This window comes from Pseudoliparis swirei, chromosome 8, assembly GCF_029220125.1.
Source record: "Pseudoliparis swirei isolate HS2019 ecotype Mariana Trench chromosome 8, NWPU_hadal_v1, whole genome shotgun sequence".
In the NCBI taxonomy this organism is placed as follows: Eukaryota; Metazoa; Chordata; class Actinopteri; order Perciformes; family Liparidae; genus Pseudoliparis; species Pseudoliparis swirei.
The window spans coordinates 17,939,048-17,955,840 of NC_079395.1; the positions used below are offsets into that span (position 1 = coordinate 17,939,048).

At 43.4% G+C, this 16,793-nt stretch overlaps 1 protein-coding gene across 1 annotated transcript in view; it reads right to left on the reverse strand.

Annotated features, from left to right (window-relative positions):
• Positions 1 to 310: 310 nt before the first annotated feature.
• The window catches only part of LOC130197915 (sodium channel protein type 4 subunit alpha-like), a 40,550-nt gene continuing 24,067 nt past the window's right edge, over positions 311 to 16,793 (reverse strand). Inside the window, exons 15-27 of the mRNA XM_056420896.1 lie at positions 16,243 to 16,416; positions 15,735 to 16,091; positions 11,302 to 11,697; positions 9,183 to 9,300; positions 8,875 to 9,029; positions 8,038 to 8,211; positions 5,606 to 5,728; positions 4,339 to 4,611; positions 4,098 to 4,151; positions 3,877 to 4,014; positions 3,516 to 3,620; positions 3,092 to 3,362; positions 311 to 1,915 (exon numbers count right to left, since the gene is read on the reverse strand). Of these exons, the coding sequence (XP_056276871.1) occupies positions 693 to 1,915; positions 3,092 to 3,362; positions 3,516 to 3,620; positions 3,877 to 4,014; positions 4,098 to 4,151; positions 4,339 to 4,611; positions 5,606 to 5,728; positions 8,038 to 8,211; positions 8,875 to 9,029; positions 9,183 to 9,300; positions 11,302 to 11,697; positions 15,735 to 16,091; positions 16,243 to 16,416 (3,561 nt within the window). The 3' untranslated portion in view covers positions 311 to 692. The remainder of the gene's footprint in view (positions 1,916 to 3,091; positions 3,363 to 3,515; positions 3,621 to 3,876; positions 4,015 to 4,097; positions 4,152 to 4,338; positions 4,612 to 5,605; positions 5,729 to 8,037; positions 8,212 to 8,874; positions 9,030 to 9,182; positions 9,301 to 11,301; positions 11,698 to 15,734; positions 16,092 to 16,242; positions 16,417 to 16,793) is intronic.

The following is a 16,793-nucleotide window of genomic DNA, read 5'->3' on the forward strand; positions in this document are numbered from 1 at the left end:
GAGAATAAGGCCGCTGCGTCTGTCGGGGTCTCGTCTGCTGCACTGGTCAGGAGGTGAAACTACGTCGTCCCTCTAGTGTCCCGAATGCTCAGGATAAACTAGCGCCAACTGTAGAACAGTAATACAGACAATGTCTGATAGCTAGATATTCAACTAACAATTTCCAAGGGTGGCAAAATGATGAATTTGGACGATTATCGCCGGTCCAAGAAGACGACTTGTGCTGAAACACTTTGAAACTGTTGCTGCAAAGAAACATGTTAACAAACATTTTGCCGCGAAATATGAATTCAATAAAAATGTCTTCTGGTGAAGTTGATGTTCAGTGTTTATTGATATGAAAAAGCTGCAGATCATGTGGTGTTTTGAGTGTATGTCGTAACACGTGTGAGCTTAAATATAGGGATACATTGAAATAGAGGGCATCTTTTTTATTTTCTTCTTCTATCTTGGTACATTTTAAGATGGTGCGAGGAGAAGATCAACTTTCCCTCGTGACAGGTCCTGAACATTGACTTCTGGGTTCTTCACTTCAAACGGAGGCGGAGTTACTCCAAAATATTGCATATTTCCTCGGCAGCCATATCAAAATGTTCCATCTCTTTGCCCGTTGAGTTCCTTTGAGCGATATTCTCTGCTGTAAACAACAAAAAGACCCAAAACCACACGAACACTCTCCACACAGTCGAGTCTCAAAGGAAAGTTTCCTCGTAGTTCTCACCAGGCTCCCCGAATAATTCAGAGTCTCTGGATACCTCAGAGAGCTCCCCGGCCGCTCTGCTCACGCTGTCGTAGGACGGCGGCGAGGACAGCACAGCGTCCTCTGGCGCCTGTGCCGTCTCCACCCCGACCAGTCCATAGTGGTGCATCGTGAAGGCTATCAGGCCCTCGGTCTCCGGAGCGTTCTCCATATCCACCTCCGCCTCGTCGTTCATTTGTCTGTAGAGGTGGGACGCCTGCTTCAACTGCCGGCGCACCAGGTGCCTCCTGTAGCTCCTCTGGATGACGATGGCCGACACCTCTTCCAGTTTTCGGCGCAGCGTGGACGTGATGGGCTCGTGGGAGATCTTGGAGGGGTTGGTCCTCATGAACTTCTCCTCCATCTGCTGCTTGAGGGCGTCCATCTCACCCGACTCTCCCAGGACGCGCTTGGTGAAGGCAAACAGGATGTCCAGGCAGTGGATCCTATCCCCGCTGACCATGGGAAGGTCCATGGAGATCAGCTTGATCCTGTTGGGCTTGGCGATGCGCAGCGGCTCCGACAAGTTGTCGGCGAAGATCGACAGCGCGGAGAACTCGATGAACTGCGTGGCCTCCGAATCGAACTTCTCCCACACCTCGTAAAACATTTCAAAGTCGTCCTCGCTCAGCGGCTCGGTGCTCTCCTCCGTGGCAACGCTGAAGTTCTCCAGGATGATAGCTATGTACATGTTCACCACGATGAGGAACGAGATGATGATGTAGCTGACGAAGAAAGCGATGCCCACCGAGGGGCTGCCGCAGTTCCCGCGGGCGTTCGTGCCCGTGTTGACAAAGTAGAGGTCGCACTCCTCTGGGGAGCTCGCCATGATCGGACTCAGGAGGTTGTCCCAACCCGCCGAGGTGCTGATCTGAAAAAGGCAGATCATACTATTCCCGAAGGTCTCAAAGTTGAACATGTCGTCAATCCCGTCTTGTTTTTTCACGTAGGCGAAGTTCGCCATGCCGAAGATGGCGTAGATGAACATGACGAGGAAGAGCAGGAGGCCGATGTTGAACAGCGCCGGCATGGACATCATTAAGGCAAACAGGAGAGTCCGTATACCTTTGGCTGCACGTATAAGTCGAAGTACCCGCCCGATCCTCGCCAGTCTGATGACCCGGAACAGGGTCGGAGACACAAAGTACTTCTCAATGATGTCGGCAAGAACGATTCCTGAAATGAGACAGAGAGACGAGGATTACCTCATCGCACAACGACGCACTTCAATATAGTCACGGCTGCACTAATCCAAATGTTTATAACGACAACGGATCAATGAACTGTGTGTGATGCGAAGGTGGAAAACTTTCACCCCACAGTGAATGAAAAGGCTCCTGATAAACCGACTGTGTGCCACCTGTCCAGCTGGTGAGCACAAGGAAGCGTTAAAGAGACCGATATTGTCCTCGGAGACCGAAACAGAGATAAAAGTAGAGCGAATACTGGACTTATATCCATCTGCTGGACAGCGCTACAGAAATACATGTGTTGACGTAGCTCCACGTCTACTGGATGCGTAAATAATCACCTGAATGTTATCATGATAGCCATAATAATGTAAAGGTGATATGTTGTATTTACAGCTCATTCCACTGCTTTCAAGAGGCCCCCAAAATAAATCTGTAATTGCAGCTTTAAGAGGTTTAAACATATTTTAACTAGAACGGGCACTCGGTAGAGCGCATACCTTCGCATATCACAAGATTGGGCATTGAATTATGAACATGTTGGCATTAGTTGCATGCCAATTGGATAACAATTGACCGCGCTATGGTAAAAATAAGATGTTGACCTTTTCATGACCTTGACCTTGACCTTTGACCCGATCGATCCCAAAATCTAATCAAATGGTCCCCGGATAATAACCAATCATCCCACCAAATTTCATGCGATTCGGTTTAATACTTTTTGACTTATGCGAAAAACACGCACGCATACAAATACAAGGCGATCAAAACATAACCTTCCGCATTTTCAATGCGAAGGTAATTAGTTGAGCAGCAGCCAGAAGTGAATCTTTTACGACATAATAAGCAAATAATATCAAAGGAACGAAGGACGGAAAAATAGAGAGATAAGTAACAAGCATATCTGTCATGGCTGCACGCTCCTCTCTGTCGGTTATTTATGTTTAGAGATTTTATTCTGCACCTGGATATGGACACATCTGCCAGAAATCTTTCATTGAAGGATGTACAGTAGTCCAAGATGAAATATAATAAAACAAATAAAAAGTAAAATTGCACAACGTTAAAAAATATTCTGCTAACATACAAAAGATAAACCCGTGAACGACACCCAGAGGCAGAGGTTAATGGCGTGCTGATTTCTTTTTCTGTCTCTACTCACCCACAATAGATAGAATGATCACCACAAAGTCAAAGATGTTCCAAGCAACCGTGAAGAAATAACAGCGGAGGGCAAAGATCTTGATCAGGCATTCGGTGGTGAAGATCACGATGAAGGCCAGGTTGATCTTGTTGAGGATGGTCTGCTTGCGCTCGGACTGCTCGTCGGTTTCCACCATCATGGTCACCATGTTGACGATGATGAGCATCATGATCATGATGTCGAAGGCTTGCTTGGACACCAGATCGAAGAAGAAGGCTTGGAGAACATTCTGGGGGTTGGGAATTACAAATGGCTGTTATTAGTAACACACATTATCAAGAATGTGAGCAGGCTGGACGATATGAAGGATCGGGGGTTGTTCGTACGACATGAAACGTCTACATCGAAATGAATGCGGATATTTGAGATTATATTATTTTACCGCAGGCCTTGGAATTGGCTTTTGAGGCCTTTTAGAGCCCAACTTCTTCATAGCGTTGTAGTACTTCTTCTGTTCTTCAGTCATGAAGATATCCTGCCCACCTAAGTACTGGCAGGAAACACCTGTTGTTAATTTTACAGATACATGTTGAAAGAATGTTTGACGATCAACAAAAGGTGGTAAAGGAAGCTGTTTACTTCCAGACCGAGACAGTTAATACGTCTATGCAATTATTCATTGTTAGTTTTATGTAAAATATTTGAAATCCACAACTGTGTAATTCCTTTTGACTGGGAAATAAATTGTATCGATCTTGTGAAGGTACAGAGCTACCTGTGACGTCAGTGTTGCTAATACTCATCTTTCTCTTCTGTTGATTAAAGTTGTCAATAATGACACCGATGAAGAGATTGAGGGTGAAAAAGGAGCCGAATATGATGAAGACCACAAAGTAGAGGTACATGTAGAGGTTGATTTCTCTGATGGGTTGTTCCTCCACCTGAAACCAGACAGTTCAATGAGTCAGCTGGTTACTGGAGCATATTTATGATGTAGGCCCTGGAAGTATATAGACATACTTACTCCTCTCGAGTCAACAGCTGCATGCATTATTTCCATCCATCCTTTAAATGTAGCCTATAATACAATACGACCCGGCGTTATTGTCAAGGCACTGCATTGCATTGTGAATCACTGACTTCACCTCATTAAAACACACGTTAAAGGATTGCCCCAACGAATGTGATCACATGAATTCTTCACGACAGAAGAAAAACGTGCTTTCCTCAACCGGCAGCGTGGAAATAAACAAACCAACACTCACCACTTGCAGGAGGGAGAGGTAGCCGAGTCCCACGTTGTCAAAGTTGACCTTCACCTTAGTCCAGTAGAACTGGGTGTCGTTCATGGAGAGGCACTCTGACTTGTTGTTGACCACGGAGACACTGTGGATGAAGCCGGTTCTGTTCACGCACTTCCCGAACTTGCCGGCGAACAGGTTGACCCCCATGATGCTGAAGATGAGCCAGAAGATGAGGCACACGAGCAGCACGTTCATGATGGAGGGGATGGCGCCGATGAGCGCGTTCACCACCACCTGGCGGGCAGCAGGTCAGATACGGGTTAGTTATGAGTTATTAGTCGGATTGCAACGTCTCTGAATCTCCGCACACGCTCTTTATTGAGCTTACGGTAGTCGACTAACTATTCAGGATGCACTGCCAAGTCGGGCTTCCCCATACATTGCATGTTTCGTGCATATAAGAGAAATTCAAAAGATATTAGCAAGTGTTGCAACAATCAAGAAAAATATGTAAAATACAGGGCAAAAAAATCCCAATTAGAATATTAAAAATAGAAAATAGGGACAATATATCTGTTTTAAAAATTAATAAAATAATAGTTTAGGTTAGCAGTTTTCAACTTTTAACCAGCCAGGCTCTGCTGCCTGACATCATTGCATGTGTGCTTTTTCACAAACGCCCGAAATATATCTTTTATATTTAAGGCTGAATTTAATGAAGTGGAAATATGATTAATTGCAATTGAGCATCTCTGTGAAACTCATAGTTATAACTAAACAAGACAAATAGTGTCGACATGCCAGCAGCGCTGTGGCGATGTGCTCTGCAGCCATGCTGTTAGCTAAAGGCTAACGTCAGCATGCTCACAGTTCAGCGTGCTAACGTTAGCTGATTAGCGGTAAACACAAAGCACCGCTGAGTTGCGCGGGAATGTCTTTAGTGTCGCAATACTTTGTTTAGTTGAGACACTTCACCCAAAAATCCTGAATGGGAGTCTGGCGAAATGAAAAGTCACTAAAGTCATTCTAATTGATCTTTTGGGAATTTCTTTACACATCACCATGGCAACCCAATGGAATTGGTTTGGATCAACCGACTACCCTCGCCACCCTGCTAGCATGCCTCAAAACTATCTTCAAAAGTTTTTATATATTGAAAATCCACTTTTTAGACAGAATGATGAACAAACTGGGGCAAAGCGAACCCTCCGAGGTATCAGTGAACCTCCAGAGGTGAATCGGCTGCTCTGTTGTGACTTCGGTGTAGTTCTGAAAAGGCATTTCTTACCCGCATGCCCTCAAATCTGGACAGAGCTCTGAGAGGTCTCAAAGCCCGCAGAGTCCTCAGGGACTTGATCGCAGCAAAATCAGAATATCCCAGTGAATTTGCAACCAGGCTTATCAAGGACACCTATACAGAGAACAGAAAGACCAGCATGCTGTGAGGACCAGGAGCAGGATTCATCCTCTTGGTTTATAATACAAACGGAAAAGAAAAAACATTGTGGAGAAATCACATATATCTTAACATATTAATTGAGGAACTGCATATAATATTACTATATATTACAATTATATTACTTAATTATCATAAAAAAACATACAAGTTTAAAACATTAGAAGAGCGATAATTTAGAGTTGTTGTGTATTTTGGGACATTCCACAGTTAGGAACACTATTACTTATTTTAGATTTGGTTTGGTTGTTGGTTTAATCTTTTATAAAATTTAGACTTCCACTCTATTCTACATCCAAAACGGACAGAACTAAATGGTATTCTGCTGTTGAATGACCCGAAGGTGACAGCTATGAATGAAAATGGCGTGAAGTAAATGAAAGAAAGTCATGTCATGATCGATGATGACAAAATACAGACAAGTATGCACATGTGGACAAATAGTGTCCATGAATGCAGACTCAGCTATATATGCATATAACATATGTATATATATCAAATAGAGTGAGTTTTATAAAGAATTTAAATCTATCTTCGCCAAATTTGTTTCCCAATTTCCATCCAATTGAAGTTCATTAAAAACAATTTAGGACTAAAAAGGTCCCAAAGGTCTGAATTTATTTATAAAAGTCTATTTACACATGTGTTTGTCCAATATATCTAAAGAAGATTCTCAAAATGTACTCTCCTGACTACAGAAGTCTTTGGCTCCAAGAAAGTACAGATGGAAAAAAAATACAAAAACACTGTAAAAGAAAACAAGGTGGTAGTTTTCATAGAGAGAAACGAAAAGGTTGGTAGTTGAAACTATCAAAAGGATTTGGTCTTTTCTTCTAAACAGACATCACAAATAACACTCAGCACAAAAACTAGACACAACAGGTCAGACATAAGCTCCACCGGTGCATTCCTAAATTGTCTCAAATGTCTGTTCAGCAAAATTTTAATCTGCTATTATAATATGTTTATTATATAAAGTACATCTTCTGTAGATAAACCTTAAGAGTAAATGACACTGCATTTGTTTATGATATAAAAGCCAAGGTCCTGAAGATACTGATCACAGCTGAGGAGCAGCCGCATGTTTTGAGGTCATTTCACAAGAATTAGTTTGGACACGAGACGGTGGCTTTTGATATCACAACAGAAACGAAGACGAGTGAAGAAACACAGAAGCATTTGTGAGGCAGATGCACGTTTCCAATCCCAGAGCCCATACTCACCTGGGACCTGCTAACTACAATTTACCCTAACAACAGAGCGGTCTGTGGCAATCTGTGTAACAGCAGGTGAAATCAGAGGAAGTCATGCCTCGGGCCGTTTGGATGACCACCACAGAGCCACACCCATTTACCCAACAGTTTAAATGGAGCGCAACAGGACTCCGATCACTGGAGCGCCTCTTTAATTTGTCTGGCGGGAAAAATCCTGCCGTCATAGTAAAATGTGAAATGTTCAAATGTTACGACGACTCGGTTTGACTGCATGTTTGTTTTTTAGGGTATTACTTATATTTAATGGTTTTTATTACTTACTTTTAATAGTATGTACTAAATACTTTTAATGATTTTTATAACATACTTTTAATGGTATGTGCTAAATACTTTTAACGATTTGTATTACTTTTAATAGTATGTATTACTTACTTTTAATGTTTTTTATTACTTACTTATTATTACGTTATTGTTTTATATTTGTTATTGTTTTATATTTGTTATTGTTTTTATTTGTTATTATTTCATGTGTGTTATTGTTTTATGTTTGTTATTGTTTTATATTTGTTATTATTTTATGTGTGCTATTGTTTTATGTTTGTTATTGTTTTATATTTGTTATTGTTTTATGTTTGTGATTGTTTTATGCTTGTGATTGTTTTATGTTTATTATGGTCTGTCAAGAGGCTACAGATGCAAATTAGCTGGAGCTACAATCTGGTCCAAAGCATCAAATAGTGACATGTATGTTTTAACTGTACATGGTCCCTTTTAAATAAAGATACTACTACTAATAATAATAATAATAGCAGGAGGAGCTGATGGTGGAATTCATAAAGTTGTTGCGAATTTGCCGCACAATGATGAGGGCGGCCGGGCGGTCGAGTGCTTTCATGTCAATAACGTGACACGAAGCTGTAAATCCCACAAACACGACGAGCGTTGTTTAGCTAACGTTACTGGCGGGGTTAACCTTCAACCTCTACGCTCAACACGTGATTGCATCCCGTTCATGTGGTGCAGTAAAACACTGTAAACTCGTTTGCTTACGTCCACGATAAGAAAGTCGAGCCAGCACCAGTAGTTGGTGAAATACTTCTTGAAGCCGTACGCGATCCACTTGAGGAACATCTCCAGCACAAAGATGTAGGAGAAGACCTTGTCAGCGTACTCCAGCACCGCCTTCACGACTTTTCTCTTCTCGATGTAGATGTCTTCAAAGGCCTGCGGCGGGAGAGGGACAGCGGGGCGAGGGAACACAACGACATTGTATGGTCGGTTTGACATGCTTAACAATTCAGTTGAACTTTAGTAGTCCTACCACGGGGGTGAGATTACAGGCAGGCACTAAACCGAACTGAAGCAGAAATCACAATCGAACTTCGAGGAGTTTTCTATTACATGCAGCATATTATTTTGAATTTAGTTTTCAGTGGCAGAGTCCGCCGTTCACACTGAGAATCTTCTGCAGGGATGCTAATCAGACATGTATGCATAGCATAGCATCACTCTCCTGCAGTGGTATCAGAGCTGTGTTGAGACACTACTCATGTAAACATAACATTGTCCTGCTGCTCCTTCACAATAAAAGCATCAAAGACAACTCTGGTCTTGTGCTGTGTGCTTCATGCCAACAAACAAACCAGGAACGAAACTTCGACATGGCATATTTTTTTCCTATGCTATCAATTTATTAAGAGAAAAAAGAAGTGCTATAATTCAATTCAATTCAGTTTATGTTGTATAGCCCATTATGACAAATTATAAATTTGCCTCAGAGGGCTTTACAATCTGTACATACGACATCCCTGTCTCAGGACCTCACATCAGATCAGGAAAAACTCCCAAAGATATATATAAGATTTATAGTAAATAGATTATCCGTACCAGAGCTCCACTGCTGAGCAGGATCATGAAGATGATGAAGGTCTCAAACCAGCTGTGCTCCACAATCTGGTAGCAGGTCTTCCTCAGCCTCCACCAGGCCTGGCCCAGACCACGGCTCGTATCGACATCACAGCAACGACAGTTCCTCATGCACACTGGGCGGGAAGGCAAAAAACAAATACAGACATGAAGCAATTATGCTGTACAAAGAATTTATAACATATGACATGATTGACTGATTGCGGTGAAACTGCTGACTCATCGTTTTACATGGTTACAAGTTACAACACAAAATCCTCGATTCTCACGTTCTGGGAAGCATTCCTCCGGCTCCATGCTCTCTTCAGCCAGCTCTGATAAGTTGTCCATCTCGACTCCAGGCTTCCTCAGATCCACCGTGCTGCCCTCTGATAGGCTGACCAGCTCCTGAGCGGTGAGAAGTCTCACTGTTACCAACCCAATTCTCACGTGTAGACACAAACAATGTGTGAACCATTACTGAGTTGTCACACACACACACACACACGTGTGTAGCGCAGGATACAGGCCGATGGATATTTTCTATCAACCGTCGAAGGCTGAACACCTGCTGTGACATCACTGTTCGGGGGGTGTGGCCACGTGTGCAATATGCTTATAAGTTTCAAACCAAACAAAGCAGCGCGTTTCTCTAGCATCAGAGCTCGCTCACCTCGATGTACCGCCTTGCCTTTTTAATCTCCTCTGAGCCTTAATTCAGTTTTGACGAGATTTCCGTGTGTTGTCACAGCAACATATTTAACACGATTTATAGGACAGAGGTGCAGCTTCAATCCTATAAAACTGGTACGAAGAGACATGAAAGAGCCGCCGCGACAAGACGGAGAGCAGAGAATGTGCCCTGATGGCATTTTAAGATAATTAGTTGTGATTCAATTCAATTCAGTTTATTTTGTATAGACCATTATCACAAATTACAAATTTGCCTCAGAGGGCTTTATAATCTGCACACATACGACATCCCTGAACTTTGACCTCACATCGGATCAGGAAAAACTCCCAAGAAATAGAATAAAAACCTTTCACAGGGAAAATAAATGGAAGAAACCTTCAGGAGAGCAACAGAGGAGGATCCCTCTGCATGCACACACAGGCTGAATGCTCTTTGTTCTTCAAAACGATCATTTTATTCATGACTAACTTCTTAATATGCCCAATCTTGCCATTCTTTGTGTGAGTTTTCATCGCTCTACACATATGAAATGTATCCTTCCCTACCGCCGAGCAGCTGCTGATGCCCAGTTAAGCTGATGGATGGCTGATTTGTTTTTCATTTCCATTTTCCCTGATGCCTAATTCTGGTGTGATGTACGGAGCAGGGCAAAGGGAATAAGAAGAGAGAGCGCCAGGCTGCGGCCCACTCAGCTCCGCCCGGCCTGGCTCTGCTCAGCTGTGTCACTTTAATCTGCTCTGCGGGGCCCGGCTCCACATCTGGCCAGCTGCTGTCTGCCTGCCAGAGAGGACGAGACTGGAGCGACACACTCTCCACCTTCAACCAACACCCCGGCCCACAGGACGCCGAGAGACAGGGGAATGCAGATAAACATGAGGGGCGAAGGAGGCAAGAGACACAGGGAGCTTGATAATGAGAGAGAGAGAGAGAGAGAGAGCGAGAGAGAGAGATTTGCTCAACTAAAACACATGAATATTAGCAACAATAATGTTTTATTGATAATAAGTAAAGCATACTGCCAATTATTTATCGTAAACTTACTCAAGTAGCCAATTCTCATGAATATTTATTTATTTATTCATGTTGTTTGCACCCCATCGCCCATGTTAATAAGCCTCTAACAATAAAAAGACAATTTGTTATGCTGTTATAGTCTTCTTTCAGAATCCGTTAATCAACTGTCGTCCAAAGTATATCAAACTAGAACGGGCACTCGGTAGAGCGCATACCTTCACAAATCACAAGATGGGTCATTGAATTATGAACATGTTGGCATTAGTTGCATGCCAATTGGATAAACATTGACCGTGCAATGGTAAAAAGAAGATTTTGACCTTTTCATGACCTTGACCTTTGACCCGATTGATCCCAAAATCTAATCAAATGATCCCCGGATAATAACCAATCATCCCACCAAATTTCATGCGATTCGGTTTTAATACTTTTTGTGTTATGCAAGTAACACACATACAAATAAATAAATAAATGAATAAATACACAGCGATCAAAACATAACCTTCCTCATTTTCAATGCGAAAGTAACTATGGCAAGACTTACAATAACTAGTCCGGCGCGTGGAGCCATGTGTTGTGTTCACTGCTCTGTTTGACTAAAGAAACAAGAGTTTATGTGACTGCTGAGCTTCAGAGGGGCTGGTGGGCACATGTGATCAGCATGAAGCCAGGATACAACCATGAAGGGGGAGCGAACCCACCGGTTTGTTGTCTTCATCCTCTGATGACTCAGTTTCCTCCTCCTCCTCCGGAAACTCCACGTCCGACTCTCCGGGCGCGATGGGGACGATGACCGTCAGGTTGGGGTTCGTCATGTAGCTGTCCCCCTCCGGTGCGATGTACTTTTCGCCGTAGCGTCCGAAAATCCCACCGTTGCTTTCCACGTGATTCCCGACCGGCTTGGCGGCCTGGTTGGCCCTCTGCTTCGGACGCTTCGGGTTCAAGCGGTCGACGATGCACGCGGCGAGCCGCGCCGCGCCGGAATGGATGCGGGCGATGGCGATCTGGATGTTGTTCAAATCGCCGTCCTCTTCCGGAGCCGAGAGGTTGTCGGAGCTGAAGGAGCTGAGCAGCAGGGCTAGAAAAAGATTCAACACCTGTTGACGGAAAAATGTCGTGTCACATGACATTTGGTGTCGCAACGATTATTCGACCTCACAGCCGTTCATCCTGAATGTGGCAGAACAAGCTGTATTTACATCGTGCTTGTATCAACATCGATCTTTCTTTGCAAACCAGAGCGTAGTTTAGCCTGTAAGCTTAAGGATAAGTGTACCTCGTGCATGACATGACCTCCCGGATATTTGGTCAACACTGGCAAATCCTGCACTGTAAATTCAGGAGGACGTTCTGCACGCAGTCTCAGCCACATACGGCAGCCACACTGAACTCAAGTTTCCAAGCATCCAACTACCAAGTAATCTGTCTGCTAGTTTAGAGAGCAGCAGCATCGAGCACATCCATGCACAGTAGCATGTGAGTGTGTGTGTCTGTGTATGTGTGTGTGTGTGTGTGTGTGTGTGTGTGTGTGCGTGTGCACAGTTGATAAGGGTCATCTTTAGCCACTGAGCCAGTCAGAGATGGGGAGCATGAGCAGATGATTAGTGATGAATGCCCTCCGGCCTTCTCGCCCCTAAGCATCCTGGATAATCCCTTTGGATAAACAGCTTTCCCACGATTCACATGCAACAGAGGTTCCTGTGCATTAATCTCAGTAAGAAGCAATGTCGCGACCTTTGCCCAGACAACAGGGTCACGGAAAGGTGTCTGACGGAAAGGCGTCTGTGTAAACTGCTGAGTGCTCTTGACGTCCTTTCACCACTCATCTCACAGCCGGCCTTCTGGAAGTGTTCTGAGAGCATTCAAAGAGTTTAGAGATGATAAACGGTGCCGGAGGCAGTGAAGACGTGTCATTTCGCAATCGGACGTTCGATAAGCCCCCCGCCGCCTTAGTTACTGTTGCTATGCTACTCCTGTCCAGCTTTGCATTCCGGGACAAAAAAGCCGTTGACAGAAATAACCAAAGCAGCTTTAGCCACCAAAATTCAAGAAGGTCAATAAAGACAGGCGCTTCATTTCTAGCCGGTAACCATGTTTTTTTGTAACTTTGTTTTCACAACAAAAGTCGTGTCAATCGTCTTCAATGTGGACACGATGGCTCCGTAACGAATGTTGGGCTTAAAGACTGAAGCTAAAGCTACATGATGATCCACGCAGCAGACGTGGGAATGAATGAGCACTGTTGTAAAGGCAGAGCGAGTGAGTCACAGTATTACAGTACAGAATTAATTATGAAGAGAATTACCGCCTTGTGGTTATATAACTCCGCCGACTAGTCGAGTTGCAGTTAATGTACATCCGTGTCTGATGTCATCACTACAGGAGCCGCCGACCGCCAAATTCTAACCAGTTCATTCGTGAGTCCTCGTGGATTTTTGCCAAACTTTAAGACATTCACTCCTCGGTGTGAAGCCACAAAGACGTAAGAAAAGAGTTCTTCACTTTCTGACCCGCTCGATAACTTGTGTAGCTTGAGTTGGAGCAGCTTTACACACTTTGTAATCCATTACTTATTTTCACTCACGTGTCTTTGGTTAAGGAAAGGTGAGAAGAAGAAAGTGAAGGACACTATCCTCGTGTAAACTAACACATTATCCAGTTGAGTGATTTCATTTAGCTAAACTGACATTCAGTTCTTCTTCTTAAATAACTGTTCTATAGCAATAATGTCATGATACACATATGTGTTCCCAAACATCCTTCTATGTATACATTATATTACTTATATACTTGTATTGCACATCGTATATTTTAGATTAAAAGCAGTTAACCAAAACATTCTTTTAAACATTTGTGACACACTGATACATTTCTGAGCGTAGGATTAAATGTGGAACACGCTAGTGTTTAATGGGAACAGAGTGCATGCTGGGAACAGGTGTTTGAAACATATCCAACAGGTCCACCACAATCAAAGCTTGTTCCACTTTTAAAAAAGCCGGACAGAACTGAGCTAATTGTAATGCAGATGAGGCTCATTTGTGCTCAGCATGAGAAGTTATATCCAGTAGCTGGTAGCACATTTCTCTCGGTCGGACTTCCATCACCAATACAGTATCGAGATGCTGCATGCGCACACACGCATGCGCACACACACATGCCATAAAGCTGATTCTGAGGTGTGATTTTAAGAATCGGCACTAAAATGACACGACAGTCGAAGTAAAACTCCCCTGTCTAAGAAAAAGACGCTGCATCTGCCGGCCGCCCGCGCTTCTGGGATTTTTCCGTTCTCATTAACATAAGCTTAGTACACACACATTTATAACTCTCAAGAATTATTTATAAAACAATTCTTGAGAGTTATAAATGTGATTAAAAACGTATTTATATGGAAAATGTATGTGGTAGGATACATAAATATATTTTGTTTTTTATTTTGTTTGTTGTTTTATATTTATTTTATATTAATTTTCTGATTTATTTTGATTTCAATTTAGGCTAGGAATTTATAAGCATTTTTTGCTTCTACCTATACCTTTTCAGTCTTTCTCTTATGTTTATTATATAGAATAATATTGTATTGTATTTGATTTGATTGACTGTATAAAATACACAAACAAACAAACAAACATCAGTACCTGCTGCAAAGGCTGAGAAACACTCTGTGGCCTCGGCTCATCCTCCACAGTACTTAGGTCACAGTTTCTCTCGGCTTAGTTCATTAGCGGTGGATAAAACATTCAGCCCCGTTGCACATGAGGCTGAAGCTGCGTCCAAACCGTAGAGGCGACACGACACAGATGTCTGAGTTGGCAAAACATATAGCGGCGAGGCACCCAACAACCATTAGAGGAGGTAATATATATATATTGTGGAATCGCCAACCCTCATTGGTGCAACAACGCAATCCCTAATACTCGTGACATCGTCACTTGGTTTACAGTTGCTTGTGTTGACACGCAATAAAAACAACTCTCTCAGTGCACTGTTAAAGTATATGTTAAGATCAGGGGTCCCCAAACTTTTTCCTGAGAGGGCCACATAACGTTTCCCTTGTATGCTGGAGGGCCAGCCGGGGGGGAGGGGGGCTAGTGAGAGTGTGCTCGCCTGTGTGCGCGCATCACGGCTGAGCGATGCGCGCGCCACTCGCTGTCTGTGAGCGCTGCGCGTGCAGACATCATTTAACGGAGCGAAGCAGCGCGTGCGCTCTGATCGCTCTTTTAATGAAGTATCGATACTAAAAATATGCTAAATCACATCGTTTTTAACGTACGGGTACTCTGTTAGTATCGCTACACCGTGCAGTGTGACAGCAGCAGATGTAGCGGACTAACATTCAAGCTAACCTAACTTCCCAAACGCTGTCGACATCTGAACGCTGATTGGCCGAGACGCGACACGTCCATCAAAGATGTTTTATTGCGAAGAGCACCACTTCACATGTTTTCCGTGTCTCACTGCAATCTCAACGGCAGCGGGCCAGGTGAAAAAAATAATAAATCGGAACGCGTCTCTGGTATTGTTCAGGGGGCCGGTCCAAATGTGGAGGCCGGCCGGATTCGGGGACCACTGGTTAAGATGAACAACAATGCCCATGAACATATCGCCCAGGGCAACAGAGGAGCTCACTGATTTAATGTTGTTTAGACAACAATAGAGTATAGTCAATACTTGTTGGTGTGAAATGAGATTTATTTTGTAGATTACCTTCTCTGGGATTATTTATAGAATGTCAATGTGGGTTTTGGTCATGGGCTTTTTAATAAAACATGTACACACTAGAATGGGCACTCGGTAGAGCGCATACCTTCGCATATCACAAGATTGGGCATTGAATTATGAACATTTTGGCATTAGTTGCATGCCAATTGGATATAAATTGACCGTGCTATGGTAAAAAGAAGATTTTGACCTTTTCATGACCTTGACCTTTGACCCGATCGATCCCAAAATCTAATCAAATGGTCCCCGGATAATAACCAATCATCCCACCAAATTTCATGCGATTTGGTTTAATACTTTTTGACTTATGCGAATAACACGCAAACACGCACACATACAAATAAATAAATACACGGCGATCAAAACATAACCTTCCGCATTTTCAAGGCGAAGGTAATTAAATACTCACCACCAAGTTCCCGATAACCATGACCAACATGAAGACCAGCATACAGAGGGGCTGCCCGGCCACTTCCATACAATCCCACATGGCCTCTATCCATTCGCCGCACAGCACCCGGAACACGATCAGGAAGGAGTGGAAGAAGTCCTTCATGTGCCAGCGGGGCAGCTGACAGTTGATGGAGATCTTACACACGCAGTCCTGGTAGTTCTTGCCGAACAGTTGCATGCCCACCACGGCGAAGATGAACACGATGATGGCCAACACCAGCGTCAGGTTTCCCAGGGCGCCCACCGAGTTGCCGATGATCTTGATCAGCGTGTTGAGAGTGGGCCAGGATTTCGCCAGCTTGAAGACTCGTAACTGATGAAGAGAAGAAAGTAGAGAAAACAAACGATGCTGAATCGTCACGAGAAACGGCGTGTTTGAGTTTGATGTTGAACTATGAGATGCTCTTCATGGAGAACTACTGAGCTAGATCGATTTTGAAAAATGAGTGAGAGATTTCTGTTACCAGTCTGAAAGATCGCAGCACAGACAACCCCTCCACATTGGAAAGACCCAACTCCATCAGACTGAGGCAAACTATCATGCCGTCAAAGATGTTCCAGCCCTGTTGGAAGTAGTAGTAGGGGTCCATGGCGATCAGCTTCAGCACCATCTCAGCTGTGAAGATTCCTGTGAAAACCTAGAACAGATACACAGGGACATAACAACTGTAAAAGGAAGTAGAAAGTAAAAAAAAGAAGAACACACATTTCAATTAATAGTACTTTCAGTAAGTCCTCTTTACTTAAAGCTCTACTAATTCATATTTATATATGAACAATGGATTAAATTGATTATGAGTAACGTGAAATCTTTGGCTCAGTCTGACTCTCATCAACCTCAGTTGCTAGCAGAGGGTTTTTTTTAGCAAAACAATGCTTTGAAAAACCCTGAACACGACTGGCCAAGCATCAAGCAGCAGACAGACAGTGTGACCGACTAGCCGGTGCATATGGAGCATTTATTAGCTCCAGAGAGGTATTTCCCTCGTCAGTTGTTGGAGACCAAATCAGGAAG